Raw genomic sequence first — 19,059 nt, 5'->3', positions numbered from 1 at the left:
TATTAGAAGGGAGCCATTACGCCAAATGAACTCTATTAGCATTTATTGCAATAAATGGCTAAATCTCATAACGAGAGTGTTTCATGACTGAATTAAGGGTTCATTAGGGGATCCAAAGGGAGAAAATAAGCACATTTGGGTCTTCCACTATTAAACTATCACTTAAGGGCTCCTCCTCATATGTTTGCACTGTCAGGCTTCATGAACTCTTTATGCAGGGGTTCCTCAAGGAGCCTTCCTGGGCTCCCCTATGGTTAAATCTGAAGAACCCTTGAAGCTTCCTCAAAGCCATTTTACTCCATAGAGTGTGTTCCAGGCAGTGCTATGAACTGTGTAATATGCATAACATTAAAAAAGAACACTCTTTAATATGCACTTAATGCACTAATTAATGTAAATATGAACAGAATGTGTCAGTGAACGCATTCATTCCCACATTAATTCACACTCACAGGCACATACAAATTCATCCATTTCTACACATACAGGCACACACACATTCATCCATTTACACACATGCAAACACACACACTTGTCCATTTACACACACACACACACACACACACGAACACACACACACAGAGTCACGGCCCAGCCCCTGCCCTCTACTGGGCGATCAATCTTCCCATAACAGACCTGCACTGGACAATACAAGTTCACTCTGAGAGACATTAGTCAGTCGCTGCAATCGATCCAACAGCTCCGCAGCCCAGCTGTGTGTGTGTGTGTGTGTGTGTGTGTGTGTGTGTTTGTGTGTGTGTTTGTGTGCACTCTTGTATTTCTCTTCCCTTAAAAAAAGAAACTTTGTCCTCACAAAGATCGAAAGATGAAACAACACCTCCAGTGTTAGGCATGTAGTCGTGAGAGTGAAGACTAGGATTCAGGTTAGGAAAAAAAGTGTAGTCGATGGGAGATCACAAATACAAGGTTTTCATTGGTTGTATAAGTGTCTGAGTCAGGTGTGTGTGTGTTTAGGATGAGACAGCATAACCCTATCTTGATGGTGGATGTTTGTGGAGGGTGTGTGTGTGAATGTTTTAACATAAGTTTGGGGATTACATGGTTCTCCATGGGTTGAGACAAATTCTACAAGCCATACCCAAAAATGCACGATGGTCAAGCTAAAAACAAGGCAGCTTTTCTTTCTGAGTTTCTGAAGAGTTTGTATTTTAGAGATGTGAGATTCTTCCCCAACAGCAGCAATATGGTGTGATATATGATATGGTGTGTGTGTGTGTGTGTGTTGCGTAGGTGTTGGAGCTGCAGAGCCCCCCCAGGGCCGCCCACGTGGTGAGGGACTGTGTCAAGGCCTGCCTGAACTCCACCTACGAGTACATCTTCAACAACTGTCTGGAGCTCTACAACCGCCAGTTCCAGCCCGCCGTCCAGCCAGTCAGTCACTCAGCACCGACACGTTATGAGCGTCCACACGCTGGGGACAAATGGGGCTTTTCACATTTGTGCCTGATATAAAAAAAAAAATCACTTCAGGATTTTATTTTTTTTTAACCATGGGGATTTAATGGTTTGATACTTTGTTGATGCCTGTAGAGAAATTCTCTTTTCGCTTGCTCCCTACCAGAGGGAGGTGGAGGTCAGGTTCAGCTACAGAGCAGCACAGTAGGGATGGTAGATTCAGTGTCTTGCTCAAGGGCTCTTCAGCAGGGTTGAGGGTGAAGGACGGTCTCTCTATCCAGCCTCTGCTGTTCGATCAAAACCTGAAGCCAGGTTTTGTCACTGCTTCTGAGGCTGAGAGCAGAAAGTTAAGCAGAAGGTAGCACTGTCATCAAGTCTGTTGTGACCTCCACCAATCAGAAGTAATGTATTAACACATGGGAGTCAATCCTGCCTCACCTAGCTTGGTCCAAAGGTCCATCTGGACCTCAGAATACTGCTGGTTTTCTATTTTTCCAGGTTGTTTTGATTCTAGCCGTCTAATCAGGGACCGATTTAGACCTGGGACGTCAGGTGAATGTAATTAACTCCCTGCTATGATAGAAAACCAGCAGTAGGCTACTTTGGACACAGAGGACCGGATTTGAGACCCACTGCTCTAAAGGTTCATCCAAGCCCTTTTACACTTTAGAGTGTATAAATGAAGCAGAAACACTTTTTGCCCCACTTCCTCCAATCATTTATGTTAATATAAACACATAGAGTACATGCTGGCTTAACCTTCATTCACGCACCGATGAACTGAGTCTCTATCAGCCTAAACATCCTAGAAATCATTTCCAGAACACTGAATGTTCTTAACTGTTCTTAACCCAGAGAAATGAATGTCTGAATGTGTATAAATTCTAAACAGTCTGTGTTTGGTACAAAATAACAATACTTTGCATGGTAATTGAAAAATAAAACCTCCCATTCCCAGCCTTGTTCAGAACCTGATTGCACAAAAATGGAAGGCAACTTTCAGAAGATGAAACACTCCCCAGTAATTTTGGGGAATTATATTGTAATAGATTTGTCCTGTGCAGATCGTTTATTGAAATCACGATGCTGAGCACTAGAAATTGTTTTTGTTTTGCGCTGTCACTCATTTTGTGACAGTATGTGTTACTTTTTTTCAAGTGAAACTCCAATTTTGGAAAGAAACTTTTTTATTTTCTTAGGTGTACAGCACTTTTGTAAGTGTTTTGTAAATCCCTAACAAACCCCCGAAACCAACTGTCTTATCTTTTATCTCTTTTGTCCTCTTACAGCCCGAGCCAGACAAGAAAACGAAGAAGAAGAAGAAGGAAAAAGCGGAGGGAGAGGAGGCAGGAGAGGGAGAGGAGGAAGACGAGGAGGAGGATGAGGAGGAGGAGGAGGAGGAGGAGGAGGAGAAGAAGGAGGAGAGCCAGCCGGAGGAGCAGGGCCCGAGCATCCAGAACCTGGACTTCTGGCCCAAGCTCATCACCCTCATCGTCTCCATCATCGAAGAAGACAAGAACTCCTACACACCCATCATCAACCAGTTAGTGCTGTGTTTCCTAAAGGGAGCCTGTCACAGAGAGAGGCAATATCCCACTGTTTGGCATATTTTAGTCCTGAGATGTATAGAGGTAACTGGGAAAGACTGAAAAGTGTAGTCATTGTCATTTCGACATCGGGAAAATCAGACTTTTCTACCAGCCATTATATTTTGCAAAAGTGCCTCCGTATGCATCGTTCATGTCATATTGGATTTACTGTAAATATGAGCTGCCAGCCTCCTGGGGATAATTACAAGTAGTACATAGGGACTTTTTTGTGGGTTCCTATCTCCAACATACTGTCAAAAATTGAGTGTAATGTGAAACACTGCAGTGAATCCACCGATGCCGATAGTCAAAGATAATAAAAATCTAAATTATCAATTATATTCACACTAATACAATCAACTCTACTTATGAAAACCAAGTGTCTCTCTAATCTAATGTCTCCTTAAGTTTGTTTATGGCTGATCTTAAATTCATAATTAAAAATCTTCAGATCTTGCATGTGGGCGTTCCAACAAGTTAAACACATGAATGCTTCCCAGTTGTAGCAACAAGATGTCGACTCATTCCTCCGATATGGTGTGAATGCGGAAATTAGACTTAACTGAAATGAGCCAATCAGCTCTTTTGGGGCTAGAGAAGGGGGATGGACCCCCAGTACAACCCGCCAATCAGAACAGTGGTTCATTTTTGCTTGTGTGCCAAGTGCTGAAAACAGCCTGTACATTTTTGGATGGAGGAAAATCACTGGAATATAAATTATTAAAATTATTTCTGAACAATTCTTACTGAAAAAAACACTTTACAGATGTGTTTCATGTAAGCCTGTTAATGGTTCTCAAACTATGGCTCTGCACCTCTAACAGGGTCGCTGGTCTGCTTCTGGTGGGTCCATATGAGAGGAATATCAATTTGTTTTCAAGAGTCTGAGTCCCAGACTGAAACTGAATTTCTAAGCTTATTATTATTTCTAAGCTGAAAAGGTTACTACTGGGTGTACGTGTGTGCGTGCGTGTGTGTGTGTGTGTGTGTGTGTGTGTGTGTGTGTGTGTGTGTGTGTGTTGGTTGGCTTTCACACAAAAACATGACCTCACATGAACCCACACAGCAAGCATCGGCTAGCAAGTCGAGTGTAGACACAAAGATTCAATCAATTATAAAACAGACTCACACACACACACACACACACACACACACACACACAGACTCTAACACTTTCACTGCGCGTCCTGACCCAACCCCTCCCTCCCCACAGGTTTCCTCAGGAGCTCAACGTGGGTAAAGTCAGTGCTGAGGTCATGTGGATGCTGTTCGCCCAGGACATGAAATACGCCCTGGAGGGTAAGACTGAGTGTGTGTGTGTGTGTGTGTGTGTGTGTGTGTGTGAGAGAGAGAGATAGAGATAGAAACATCCCAGTCAGTCCCGCCACTCATTCTTCCCTCTCCACACTCTTTTCTTTTCTTCCATTCACTCCCATCGACTCTCTCTCTCTCTCTTTGCCATCTTCTCCTCCAGTCTTGGATAAAATCGACCATTACCACTGGAACAACGGTGAGGTTACAGACACTCAGCTGATAACAAGATACAGTCAGAAAAGCCAGTATTGACACACTGACATCAAGTGGCATCCATTTGGTCACAAACGTTGAGTAGATTAATCTGACGGCCTGCACCAGTGTTGAAAACCTGTGTAAACGTAACGCCAAAGTGGAAGTTGATAGATAGATACCTTTATTGTCACTGTATGAGTACAATGAAATGTCATTTGGAGCAAGCCTATAGATGCCTAATTAAAGATAAAAACTATACGAAAATATAAACACTATAGAGTATGCTATAGATGACGTCCGTAATCATCCATCGCTGCTACCTGCACTGTTTTGTGGAATTGGGACCTAAATATCTTGGTGATTTCAGTTCAAAACCGTTTCCAAAGCTGTTTTAATATGATGTTTTTTTCCATGTCATAAAATGATTTGTTGAACCGGCACATCATGTAGACCGGAGGGGTTGGACTTGGCCTCCTCCTGCACATCGAATGCTCGCTGGGTGCAGATTTGTTTTTTTGCCTTTATATCAATAATCTAATCAATGCGTAGCTTATGGCACTAACACTGCCAGGACAAGGGGCTCGATTGCCACTGGAGACCCCCGTGTTAAAAATGTATGCACTCATGATACTGTGAGGGACTTTGGAAATACACAAACTGCTGCTTCAGATCAGTGAGCCACCGACATCAGCAGACTGCGATATCTTTGATACTTTCTTTTTTCTGTCTTAGTTTTTAAGACAGGCCTAAAAACCTTTTTATTCAGGAAGGCTTTTTCGTGTTAACTTTTGTTAGCGATCTCTTTTTTTTTCGTTTTTATTTTTATGTTTTTAACTCTTTGAGATTCACTACGAATGAAAAGTGCAGTACAAATAAAATGCATTATTATTATCATTATTTATTATTTCTGAAACTAGGTTTGAAGTGTGAGATTCTGTCTCGCTTCAAACCTTCTGACCAAATACTTTGGCTTTTGACTGTATCTCATACTGGTAGAGTTGTAGAAACTGTAGAAACTAGTATCCTGAAACTTTGTCTAAACTCAGCTGTAAACCTTGCTAGCATTAGTTTCATTTTAATTGATCGTTGCCATTAGTTCTAGTGAAGTTGACACCAGCAAAAATGTCACATCCCCATCCTACAAGACACTAAAAGTCCTAGAGTATTATGCCAAGCTTTGATACTTCTACAAGTTGAGCTACTTGTTCAGTGACTAACTTTACATCGCAAATATTATATCTAAGAAGTTCAAGACAAGATCAATTACTGGACTTTCCCTTTTCCTACCTACCTACCTATATTATTTGTGTTTTCACATTATTTTTCTCTGGGTCCATTCTCATCTCTTTCATTTTGTTGCTCAAACTCATTTGTTTTGTCTCAACTCTCCTTCGCTGTGTCCTAATCCTGTTGCCATCTCAGCTCCCTCCACATTCCGCGTCCGCAAAGTAGACTTCTACGCTGGTAAGATGTGTGTGTGTGTGTGTGTGTATGTGTGCGTGTGTGTATGAGTGTGTATGTGTTGCTTGTGTGTTTGTAATTAGTAATATGCAGAAAATATGCATTTGTTCATGGGAAATGTTTACTTTGTTGCTGTTGTCACACTTCACACTGTTTACAATTATTAAAAAGCTACTTGCAATACAAAACAAAACAAAAACATTCACACCCATGTAGATGCAATTGGATTTTTGATACATTTGATATCTTAGGCATCACTTAAATGGAAACTAATCAAAACGTGGGAGACTGATGCATCTCACCGCTGCGTATCGCTGTCACACTCAATATCTCAGACATCACTGATCAGATTTTGATGCAACTTCGGGAAATGATGCATCTCACTGCTGATTGGCCCAAGCGGGGCGCTACATCGTTAGTTTGTTTGTCTGCATCATCTGTTTGGGGCGACATGTTTACTGTTACCTTGTTTAAGATTTTGCTACTACACTAACTGTGAATCTCTCTCTGACTATTGCTGAATGATATTGACAAAAAATTTAATTGTGATTATTTGACGGAATATTGCAGTTGCGATTTATACTTGTTTTTTCTTGTCATAATTTTTTTAGAACTTTAAATTGTTTAAAGAAAAGTGATGTTGTTAAAAAACAATAGATGTCAGTATGCAGGATTTGCTGAGTTTGAGTCTGATGAAAGATTTTCACCAATATTGCACTTGATTCATGGACCGAAGATTACCTGCAGCTTTAAAACAGCTTGTTCACGAATCCATTTTGGACGCCCCTCTCTCTTAATTAATTGCAGCCTCTGAGATTTGAAAATTGCAGAAGTTCATATTGTGATTTTGATTTTTTTTGTTCATCTCTACTCTGAACATCAACTAAATACCTAAAATGTAAAATGCTCTGACACTGAAAACCACATGAGCTTTCTTAAAAACCTGAGTGCACCGCTCAACTATAAACCTGCAACTGCTGCAACATACCCATAGAGATAAATCCAGTGCTTACTTTATGTGTGTGTGTGTGTGTGTGTGTGTGTGTGTGTGTGTGTGTGTGTGTGTGTGTGTGTGTGTGTGTGTGTGTGTGTGTGTGCTTATCCACCCACAGAACACGAGAAGCATAAGCTTTGTAAGACTGCTGACTACATGAACCTGCACTTCAAGGTCAAGTGGCTGTACAACGAGTATGTTAAGGACCTGCCTGTCTTCACAGACACCGTGCCAGAGTACCCAGTGTAAGACACACACACACACACACACACACACACACACACACACACACACACACACACACATTTCTCTCACTCACTCTCTTTGTCTTTCTCTATCTCTTTCAAACAAGAAGGAAAAACATCTCCTTGATTTTTCTACACTATTTCTATTGTCTTTTCATTGAGACTTTTGCCACTATGATGAACACATACTATGACACACACACACACACACACACACACACACACACACACACACAGAAATACACAAATTCCTCTTACTCTCTCCATCTTTCTCTATTTCTTTCAGACAAAAAGGAACACATCTCCTTGATTTTTCTACATTATTTCTGTCTTTTCATTGAAACTTTTGCTGCTATGGTGCACACACACTGATGGAGACACACACACACACACACACACACACACACACACACACACACACACACAGACAACACCCTTCACTGGCCTTGGACACAGGAAATATGGATGACAGGGTAGAACTCAGCAACTTAAGATTTTATTTATTTATTTAGTGAAGCAAGACTAATTCACATGGACTAAAACAAGTTATATCTAGTAGCTGAGTGTATCAGCTTCATGTTTCCCAGTTTCTGCTCATTCAACTGACAAACAACAGGTCGAGGTGCCCCTTGTTGTCTTACACACACACCCATCTCCCTCTCTCTCTCTCTCTCTCTCTCTCTCTCTCTCTCTCTCTCTCTCTCTCTCTCTCTCTCTATCTCTGTCTGTCTGTCTTTGTCCCTCTCTCTCCCAGGTGGTTCCTCCAGTTTGTCCTGGCCTGGCTGGCTGAGAACGAAGAAGTGTCGCTGGAGTTTATGCATGGAGCGCTGGAGAGAGACAAGAGGGAAGGGGTGAGTGAGTGAGAGAGAGAGAGAGATGGGACGGGATGGCCCAGTGGGCAGAGAGACCGTCCCGTTACCCAGAAGATGCAGATGATTCTACCTTAAAGCTTACACAATTTTTACGTGTTGGCAGCCTCGAATGGCAGCAACTTCAATGCCCAAAAATCATCTTAACGCAATGTCAGCAACGCTCATGTTTACCAACCTGGCCGGTCTGCGATTGTTTTAATACCAAATGATACCAAAGGGACGAGAGAGACAACAGATCTAACTTTGGTGAGTCCAGCTTTGTCTGGATGGAGAACGTTTTTTATTCCCAAAGTTTTGATTCGTCACTCCCTTGTAGGCGGAGAAATTAACATATTAGACGCCAGAATTTCAATTGGGCAGATAGGACGAACCTATGGGGTCTCTGTTAGTAGGGATGACACGCTCTTCTTCTTCAGCTTGCATAGTGCAGCTTTAATGCTATAAAGTAAAACCACATTTTAACACAAAAATCTAGCATTCTCTCAACTGACCATTTCCAGAGCAGTCCTTGTAACTTTCAACAACTGAAAGGGCAGCAAAACTTCCATTTTTCTTAACAATTCCTCTTGGGGATTGAGCCAAAAGCGTGCAGGATAAAGTGGGACTTCTACAATGTCTGTATCTGTAACAGAATGAGTGATAGCTGTAGTCTCATGGCCTCCTGTTCACTGACAGCTCAGAGGAAGTTTTGATTCATTCAGCCGTAGCCGAGGTCTGCTTTCGGCCAGCCGGCCCCAGATAACAGAATGATGGACAGCTGTTGCTTCATGACCTCCTGTTTGTCCCGAGGCGGTGCTTTGTCTTCAGGAAACCTCTGCTCTCATCCTGTCTGGGAGTTTATCAAGGGTAGCCTGCAGGATGGCCTCTTAGGGCTGGAGAGCACTTTGACTGTCGTTAAGTACAGTTTTAAGGCACATCACACATTGTTTCAAGGCTTCTTCATACTGTACCTACAGATGAGGCCATTGTAGAAGTCTCACAGGTAACACTTTACAATAAGGGTCACTAAGTTAAGGGTTAGTTAATGCTTAATAAGCAAGCTTTTCTCAAATGCTTAATAAGCATTAACTAACCCTTAATTAACAGTTAACTAATGTGTCTGGTAATCATTTACTAATGGTGTTCATGTTTACTAAGGTATTAATTTATACATTATTTAATAGTCATCTTTATAAACTATTACATAATGTATAAATGAATACCTTAGTTAACTGTTTAAACACCATTAGTAAATTACACATTAGTTAACTGTTAATTAAGGGTTAGTTAATGCTTATTAAGCATTAACTAACCCTTAACTTAGTGACCCTTATTGTCAAGTGTTACCATCTCACATTTTGCTCCATTCCCAAGAGGAATTATTTCAACCAGCTGATTGAAAGACACTAGAGTTGTGTGTTAAAAATCATAGAACGGTCATTCCCAATCAAATCAATGTTCCAGGACTGTCGGAACTGTTGGCTAGCTTCCGTATGAACCGACTCACAGCAAGTCACTGAGCTGAGAGTTTTTACAGCAAGAACCAAAGGAGCTTCTCTGTAGCCTTGCTTCCATGGATTGACTAGAAGAGCTAGAGAGAGAAGTATAGTCTGTGATAAAGCTACGTTAGCCTCGTCGCTAAAGTCAGCTTTCAGTTGAGTTTTGACACTTTCGTGCAACAGACTCATCTGCACAGTTCTCAAGCAGTGTGACAGACTTTACGGCCTTAATGACTTGCTTTGTCACCATAGCAATTAACCTTTAAAATTCTATAATCGCCATTTTATGTTGAACTAACCAAATTCGCATGACAGATGGTGGAAGGGACGTTCTATTCATTCAAGTTTTGTGGTTACAATTAGGGCTGCAACTAACGATTATTTTCATTGTCGATTATTTTCTCGATTAATCGATTAGTTGTTTGGTCTATAAAATGTCAGAAAATGGTGAAAGATGTGGATCAGTGTTTCCCAAAGCCCAAGATGACGTCCTGAAATATCTTGTTTTGTCCACAACCCAAAGATATTCAGTCTACTGTCATAGAGGAGTAAAAAAACCAGAAAATATTCACATTTAAGAAGCTGGAATCAGAGAACTTTGACTTATTTTTCTTAAAAATATACTCAAATCGATTAATCGATTAATCGTTGCAGCTCTAGTTACAATATACTGATTTTGTTCCAGTGTATTATACTCAAGACAGAGTAAATGCAGGGTAGATGCAGAGTGCATAAAGCAGGACTTCTTTAATGGCTGCCACTGTAGTCCAAAGCAAATGTTGTACGTTTTACTCAGTATACACATTCTCTACCTCTCTACTCTCTTTAATTACCTTGATGGTACTTCCGCAGCTCTCTAACCCGTGGAGGAGGTCAAGGAGTCTGTTGTGGATAGTGTTTTATTGAGGAACGGTTAAGTGCTTATTGGCTCACTTTGGATCTTAAATGACCTGTGATGAGCCCATACAGGTTGTAAGAAAGCTGAGGGGGACACAGAGGAGAGGATGCACAAGAGAGACGGTTCTGGCGAGATTCGATCCTATGGCCAGTTGGGAAACATGTGGCACCACACCAACGCTGGCCACCATTTACATTTATATTTGAGCCATTTACCTGATGTCCAAAGCGATTTATAATTAAGGCAACGGTAGAATAAGCTTCAATTCCTAGATCACCAACTTTAACCAATAGTAATGATTGCAAGGGTCAGAGCCAAAGTGCCCTGACATCTGTCCTGTTACCATGGAGTGATCACGTAAGAGCAAAGAGTTAGGAAAATAAATATTATAAGAGTGATGGATGAGGGGAGAGTCAGAAGGGATATTATTTGATTATGGGAAAGCAGAGGAGAGGGAATATGATTCAGTGAGCAAAGGGAGACGTGAGGTTCTTCTTGAAGGGAGGAACGGGGAGACGGAGAGTGACTTTGCGGTTCTGGCCGTCTTCTTCTTCTTCGAAAACCTTGTTCACCCCCTTTGCACTTCTTCTTCTTCTTCTTCTTCTTCTTCTTCTTCTCGCCCCGCGCCCTGCAGTTCCAGCAGACGTCGGAGCACGCTCTGTTCTCCAGCTCGGTGGTGGACATCTTCACCCAGCTCAACCAAAGCTTTGAGATCATCAAGAAGCTGGACTGCCCCGACCCCAAGGTGGTGGCCCACTACAACCGCCGCTTCGCCAAGGTGAGACATGTGACACGCGCACTTGGGATAACGACCGTTTTCATCACTTTCTGCTCTCTACAGTACTGATGTGTGTTTATGCGTTCTTTTGTTTGTTTGTTTGTTCGTTTTATTCGTGTGTAATGCTTTTGTTCAGTGATTCTCTTAGTTAAAACACTATGCTACCACAGTGTTAACAGGTGGAGTTTTTAAATTCAACATAGTTTCACTCACTCCAATCATGCAGACCCCTCCACCCCCCACCCCCACCCCACCCCTCCACCTCAGCACCTAGAAAACACTAGCATACTTTTTTTTTTTTAATGACACCAGAAGCCCTCTAGTGGCTGGCCTATGACTGTTGCTCATACTCAGCCGTTTCAGCTCTACATAATTAGTTTTTTATTATTTTAATCACATATCTTAATATTTCAAAAAAATAATCAATAAAAAAATCAATAGAAAATAGAAAAAAATCAGTAGACAAATTATGAAAGTCAACATTAATCCATGCAAACTAATATACAAATATTTTTTTTTTGTGACCCATCCCCAATACATAGTGCGTACATATACAGTGAACACATACAAACATGGACACATGCACACATCCAGTCACTCGCATAATTACACACAGATACATTCACATATAGAAAAATGCACGCACACACACACCCACACAAAAGCTGATAAATGCACACACAAAAATGCACACACAGTCCCTGACTCATGCACACACACACACACACACATACACACTCACCAACACGTGTGTGTAAACCAGACCGTTTACTACAGACTTGCCATTTACAGTTATGTTCATCTGCTTGCTCCTTGTTTGGACTGACTTCATCAGTTTTGATTTTTTACCAAGACAACTTGTAAGATCCAATGCTGACTCATCTCACTCATCATTTCAATTGCAGCCAAAGGCAGAGGAAGAGATATGAAGGAAGTGTGAGAATAAACAAGGGATGGAATGAGCAAGAGTGTTTGGGGAAATCATGAAGCAGCCAGCCCATTTACTATTTGTATGGCAGTTCTTTCCAAGCATTATAGTGCACAACAGCAGGGCCTCAGTCGATATGAAGAGGTTCCAAAATGAGATATTCGCCTTCGGAGAAAAATAATGCCAACTCCTACAAAATTATTGTTCTCATGAAAGGGGGCGGCGGTGGCCTGGAGGTTAGAGAAGCGTGTTTGAATCCTCAGACCAGCTGGGGAAATGTGCGGAGGGGAATTTGAATGAGTAGCGCTCTGCCCTCCCTCAGAAATACTGTTGAGGTGCCTTTGAGCAAGATGATTAACCCCCAACTGCTCTGATGTGTGGCCAACAGTAGAAACTCACACCCTCTCTCTCTAACCACACCCTACGCGATAGAAACTAGTCTCCGTTTTTATTGCAATAATTTGAAATAATCTTTTTAGCTTCAGGTGGGAGCAATTATTAACGGATAGATTTCTGTCCTTTGGGTTGTGTTGGATCGTTAACATGGTGAGCAAGGCCGAAGTACAGTAAAACTTTGCTCATAACGGTGCTTCTTCATAGAAAAAGAAGAAACAAACTATATAGTATCCCACTACTATAACTGGAGAGCGGTTTGTGTGTTTGTGTGTCCCAAGAGGAGAGGAGGAGAGGAGACGAGGAGAGGAGAGGAGAGGAGAGGAGAGAGGAGAGGAGACAAGGAGAGGAGGAGAATAGGAGAGGAAAGGAGAGGAGAGGAGACAAGGAGAGGAGAGGAGGAGAGTAGAGGAGGAGAGAGGAGAGGAGACAAGGAGAGGAGTGGAGGTGAATAGGAGAGGAAAGGAGAGGAGAGGAGAGTAGAGGAGACATGTTTTTCCCCAAACAAACGTAAGAACGCCTCTAATTAGCTAATTGGATGATGAGGAATCTGTCCCTCCAGAAAACGTTCAGCTGGGTTGAACTTTATGTCCATCAGAAAGAATGAAAAGCTGACAGAGACAGACGGGGCATCAGTCCTGTCCAGACAACAGACAGCTCTCATTGAAAATGAATTGAAATGAACCTAGACAGACAGACACAAAGGATCAGTGTGGCCACCACCTTGCCCTCCTCCTCTGTGCAACAGTGCCTGAAGAAAACCTTGTGTGGCTCTCTTCCCATTTTGACAGTTTCAGTAGGAGACTGTGGTTGTACTGGGCGACTCCCAGGTGGAAATGTGTGGAAATGTATGAAATGTGAAGCAGGGCTAGAAACAGTGTGTGTGGTCAACCGAGTTTCCCTGGGCAATTAAAGGGGGGGAAAAAACAAGCACATTGAGACTTACTGCTTTAAGCTGCACTAGCCAACTTTGCACAATGGTGGCGAGAGTTTGAATTTTGAGGACTTCAATACCCAGAAATTATGTAACATGACATTAAACTCCTGGAACTTGAATGTCTTCTTTTTTTTTTTTTTTTATTGAAAATGTATCAACAAATTACAGGACATTACAGGACAAATTACAGTACATTACAAGACAGCACAAGATGTTTCATCACAGGTGGATAACAAAAGTATTAACAAGACAACAACAAAGACACAAAAGACGTGACAAACGGTGGGGGGAGGGAGGGGGGAGACCAGTCGTGATGGGCAGTGTTGAGCATGTGGGTTATTCTGAGTTATTGTATTGGGGGTTGGAAAAATCTGAGTGGGGTGGTGTAGAGAGGAATCAGCTCTGAATGAACTGCAGGAAAGGAGACCAGGGGTCATATTGTCCTTTAGGGTTGATGTGAGCTTTTCTAGGTTTGAGTGGTCCGTTAACAGATTGAACCAGTTGGTTGACTGATAATTTTTTTCTGTCTTTCCAGTTGAGTAATATGGTTTTCTTGGCCACGGTTAATGCAATTAAGATGAATGTTTGGAGATGTTGTGGGATTGTAAGTGAGGAGAGGTCGCCTGACAGAGAGATGGAAGGGGAGAGGGGGATGCTGAGGTTAAGCAGCTCAGATAGCTTTCTCATGACTTCTGACCAAAACAGCCTAACTGGGGCGCAGAGCCAGAATACATAGAAGTGGTTGTCTATTGTAGTTGAATGAGTGAATGTCTTCTTCTTAGTGTCTGGACTCGCTCACTGCTGTATAGGAAACGGTTTTTATATTTCAGCAATGATGTTTCCATTCATCATTCATTTCTTTGGGTTTGGGTAAAGAAGGCGAATCTGCAGCATCTCAACTCGGGGGGGTGGGGGGGGGGGGGGGTGGGACGCTTTTCTCTGTTGCAGCCCCACTTTGTGATTTTGGCTGAAAACGTAGGTGTGTTTTTACATCAATATGTTTCCTAGTGCAGCTTTAAGTTACGAAATAACTCAAAACCTTTGCTTACAAATCCCTTCTGTTTTTGAGGCATTGAATCATTTGTGGGTTTGAAATATTGACAGATGAATTTTAGGTAGCATTTTTTCCTCCCAAATTGATATATGGTGTTTTGTAATAAAACCCCTAATATCATATGCCATTTTTTTTTTTTTTTTAATTTAAGGCAGTTGCTTTTAGGCTCAGCCATTAAGGTGAATAAACCTCGAGCTGCAGTAGAGGCCGGTGCTCTCAAAAGTGTGTGTGTGCGTGTGTGTGTGTGTGTGTGTATGTATGTGTGTGTGTGTGTGTGTGTGTGTGTGTGTGTGTGATTGCTTGGTCGATATGGGACTCATTAAATAAAGAATGGCTAATGTAAGCCATCACTCTGAGCTGTCTGTCTCCCTGTCCCCAACCCCTGACTTCTCTCTCTCTCTCTCTCTCTCTCTCTCTCTCTCTCTCTCTCTCTCTACTCTCTTTCTGGTTCTCTCTCTGGTTCTCTCTCTCTCTCCACTCGCACTCTGTTTCTCTCTCCCTCTTTCTCTCTCTCTCTCTCTCTCTCTCTCTCTCTCTAGTTTCTTTTTCACCTACCCTTCTTTTTATCTTGTCCTCTCGTTCCTGTTCCCATTTCTCATTTTGCCTTTTTGTCCTACACCCCCCCAATACACACACACACACACACACACACACACTGTCTCTAAGAACTTTTTAAATGTCTCCTCTCCTTTCCCTTTTGCCTCTAACCTTTCATTATTTTCCTCTCTCTCTCTCTCTCTCTTTCTAATTATCTTTCTATTTCCCAGCTTTCTTTCCATCTTTATCTGTCATTATTTTTAGAATAATAATTGATAATAGTTTATTTATTTAGCACCTTCCAGGCAACAAGGCACAAAGTACTTATAAAAACAAACAATAAAAACAATTAGATAATGTACAGTAAAAGAAGTAAAAACAATGGTACAACCCAAGTTAAAATACAGCCATGATAAAACTAAGAACTTTTTAATTGTCTCCTCTCCTTTCCCTTCCAGTTTCTCTCCTCTTGTGCCTCTAACCTTTCATTCTTTCTCTCTCTCTCTCTTTCTCTCTCTCTCTCTTTCTCTCTCTCTCCTCCTCTCGCTCTCTCTCCCTTCTTTCTCTCCTTCTCTCTCTATCTCTCCAGCCTCCAGGCCAGCGCAGCTCTAGTTCATCTTAGAAATTATTCTTGTGAAGTGACAGCGAGAGAGAGAGAGAGAGAGAGAGAGTCAAAGAGAAAGATAAAGAGAGAGACGCAGAGTTGTACTATGAGAGAGTGGAGTGGGAGGAAAACCATACTAAGTAATGCAGGCAGCTATCAGGCCGTATGTTTTATGCATGAGTCTAACAGGGCCATCCGGCTGACTCAGCAGAAAGCGGGGAAATCTCGCAGAGAGCCCGGGACGGTGTGAGGTAACCGAATTAAAGGCACAGTTCCTGTAGTTTCCTGTCCCCCGGGCGCCGTCGGAACCAATAAATTACCTCGCTGATTTACTTAAAACCTCGGGACGTAGGGTTTAGACTTCAGACTTTATTTACCTGGAGAATACTTTGCAATGTCTGTGATGCAGCTTAGTGTTATTGCTACAGAACAAATGTTTGAAATTCTTAAAGTAATAATCTGCGACATTTTCATAGAAATAAATTTCCCTTTTTGTACTCTCTGTTGCTATAACACCAGTCCAATCCAATCCAAATTATTCAATCCATTATTTATGAAGCACATTTAAAAACAGCAACAGTTGACCAAAGTGCTGTACAATCAAAATAGCAAAAACCAAAAACAACACAATGAAAACAAAGACCAGTTTAAAAGACAAAGGGACAATAAAATAATAAAAGCAATAAGACCATAAGAAAAAGAAAGGCAACTCTCATACTGAGGTAAAAGCCAAGGAATAAAAATGTGTTTATCCAGTTCATGAAAGCTTTTACATGTGCTGTTCTAAACACCTGGTGTTGCGGTGTTGCGGTGATGTGTTTTACATTTCCGGTTTGTTTGGAATAAACAGAAGAAGAAGAAGAACTGGGTAGTTAGCATGAGCAGTGATAGCCACCATGGCTGAACAGGCAAAGAAGAGAGAAACTCAAACTGCATCGACAGAAGATCCAAGCTCCACCCACGCTGTTTGATTGACAGGTGATCTGTGGGAAGTTAAGTGCAAAAACAGCAAATCTGATTCCAGACCATATAACTTTAGCTAAGCATGATGGACTTGTCTGTCTCTTCTTCTCTGGTGTTTATACCAGTTAAAAACACAAGAAATAGCTGAATATGAGCATCAGTCCAGACTTCATTTTGTTCTGCTAGGCTTTCCAAGCATGAGGAACCGTTGGCTGTCAGATGTCAACATTCGTCTCCTTTTTCCTCCTATTTTTTTTGGTCGTTTCCTCTAGTTCAGTGGTTCTCAACGTGGGGTCCGGGGACCACCAGGGGTCCTTGAGGGGGTTCCAGGGGGTCCCCAGCAAATTGATGAATTATTAAACTTCACCATTATTTCATTTACAAGAAGTTAGAGAATGTAGAAAAATTACTGTTTTGATCATAGTTTCACTGTTATCTCTCTATCTACAATACAGATAGGCATGGAATTCTGGACAAAATCATATCTAAAAATAAAAATATTCTCAGATTTGGGACTGAGAGACAAAATCTCATCAAATGGGGGTCCGTGGCTCTAATGTGTGCAAAATTAGGGTCCTTGATATGAAGAAGGTTGAGAATCAGTGCTCTAGTTGGTTAGGATTACGCTCTCGCTTCTAACAAATCACACCACAGTTCTCTTGTTAGAGGACTGAGACTCACATTTTCAGGCGTCTCGGTGCCATAATTTGGTTTCACCCGAGTTGGAATGTCATCGTTCTCACCTGGACAAACAAACCAAACTAAAGGAGTAAACGCTCCAGAGTTCATATAAACCGTCCTGACCATGCTCGGTGTGAACCTGCTCTAAGTTTAATGTTATCTTGTGTCCACAGACGATCACCAAAGTGCTGCTGCAGTACTGTGCCCTGCTGGCCAAGAGCTTCCCGTCCTACTGTGAGAAGGAGAAGATAGTGAGTATGAAGTGCTACTGTGAGAAGGAGAAGATAGTGAGTATGAAGTGCTACTGTGAGAAGGAGAAGATAGTGAGTATGAAGTGCTACTGTGAGAAGGAGAAGATAGTGAGTATGAACTGCTGAGTCAGCACTCTGCTGCCGGCTGAGCTCTGCTCTGATATGAAGGGAGACGACACACTGTCAGAGCCAGGACACTACTGTTCCTGTTTCACCCTCTCTGTCATCCTCTCTTTATCTGGTTCATTCATTCATTCATTCATTCATTCTCTTTCTTTCCTTCTTTTGTTTAACCTTTTCGTCATTTTGTCTTTGTTTGCTTATTTATTTTTGTTTGTTTCTTTGTTTCTTTCTTTCATTCTTTCTTTCTTTGTTGTGTTTGTTTGTTTTTGTCTTTCTTTCTTTCTTTCTTTTGTTTAACCTTTTTGCCATTTTGTCTTTGTTTGCTTGTTTATTTTTGTTTGTTTCTTTCTTTCATTCTTTCTTTGTTGTGTTTATTTGTTTGTTTTTGTCTTTCTTTCTTTCTTTCTTTCTTTCTTTCTTTTGTTTAACCTTTTCGCCATTTTGTCTTTGTTTGCTTGTTTATTTTTCTTTCTTTCTTTCTTTCTTTCTTTCTTTCTTTCTTTCTTTTGTTTAACCTTTTCACCATATTGTCTTTGTTTGTTTGTTTATTTTTGTTTGTTTGTTTGTTTCTTTCATTCTTTCTTTCTTTCTTTCTTGTGTTTATTTGTTTGTTTTTGTCTTTCTTTCTTTCTTTCTTTCTTCCTCTGCCATTTTGTCTTTCTTTGCTTGTTTATTTTTGTTTCTCTCTTTCTGTCTTTCTTTCTTTAACCCTTATTTTTGTCATGTTGTCTTTCTTGCCCCTCACCTGTCTCTCCTCACCTGTCTCTCCTCACCTGTCTCTCCTCACCTGTCTCTCCTCCTGCAGCCCTGTGTGCTGATGAACAACATCCAACAGATGAGGGTCTTGCTGGAGAAGATGTTTGAGTCTATGGGAGCTAAGCAGGTGAGCTTAAACACACACACACACACACACACACACACACACCTTACACCAGTGGTTTTCAATCTTCTAATACTCAGTGAAATCAGTAGTTGTTGGAATGAAAACCTGCAGGCTTCTGTATGTTAATGCTCCTCCACCAAAACATATTTCATTTCCATCTTCATGGTTTTCACGATCAGATTTGGGGAAAATGTGACTTGATAAACACAAAGCCTGGTGTAGTTCACTGCTGGATTGTGATGACTCATGTGCCTCCCTACTAATTCATTAGCATGACAAGTCACCCTTCCAGCTGTCACCGGGCGAGCTGCACCGCCTCACATTTACATTTTTTTTTACATTTTAGGCAACGAGCTGACACTTTGATCCACAGCGACTTACAACGAGTGTAACAGCAGAATGAGCTTAAATTCCTAGATCAGCAACATTACAAAGCAACCAACAGTGAGAGCTGCAAGGGCCAGA

General features: G+C 41.5%; 1 protein-coding gene across 1 annotated transcript in view; it reads left to right on the top strand.

Annotated features, from left to right (window-relative positions):
- The window catches only part of LOC139665453 (protein unc-13 homolog B), a 200,352-nt gene that overhangs the window by 154,332 nt on the left and 26,961 nt on the right, over nt 1-19,059 (top strand). The window contains 8 exon segments of the mRNA XM_071544463.1: nt 1,252-1,380; nt 2,832-2,959; nt 4,219-4,304; nt 7,088-7,214; nt 7,969-8,065; nt 11,097-11,240; nt 17,511-17,588; nt 18,517-18,594. Coding sequence (XP_071400564.1) covers nt 1,252-1,380; nt 2,832-2,959; nt 4,219-4,304; nt 7,088-7,214; nt 7,969-8,065; nt 11,097-11,240; nt 17,511-17,588; nt 18,517-18,594 — 867 coding nt within the window.

Source organism: Centroberyx affinis, unplaced genomic scaffold (genome assembly GCF_046629955.1).
Source record: "Centroberyx affinis isolate AG114_WGS23_722 - 3 ecotype Tasmania unplaced genomic scaffold, CSIRO-AGI_Caff_v1 ptg004590l_1, whole genome shotgun sequence".
In the NCBI taxonomy this organism is placed as follows: Eukaryota; Metazoa; Chordata; class Actinopteri; order Beryciformes; family Berycidae; genus Centroberyx; species Centroberyx affinis.
This window is presented reverse-complemented; position numbering and strand designations above follow the sequence as displayed.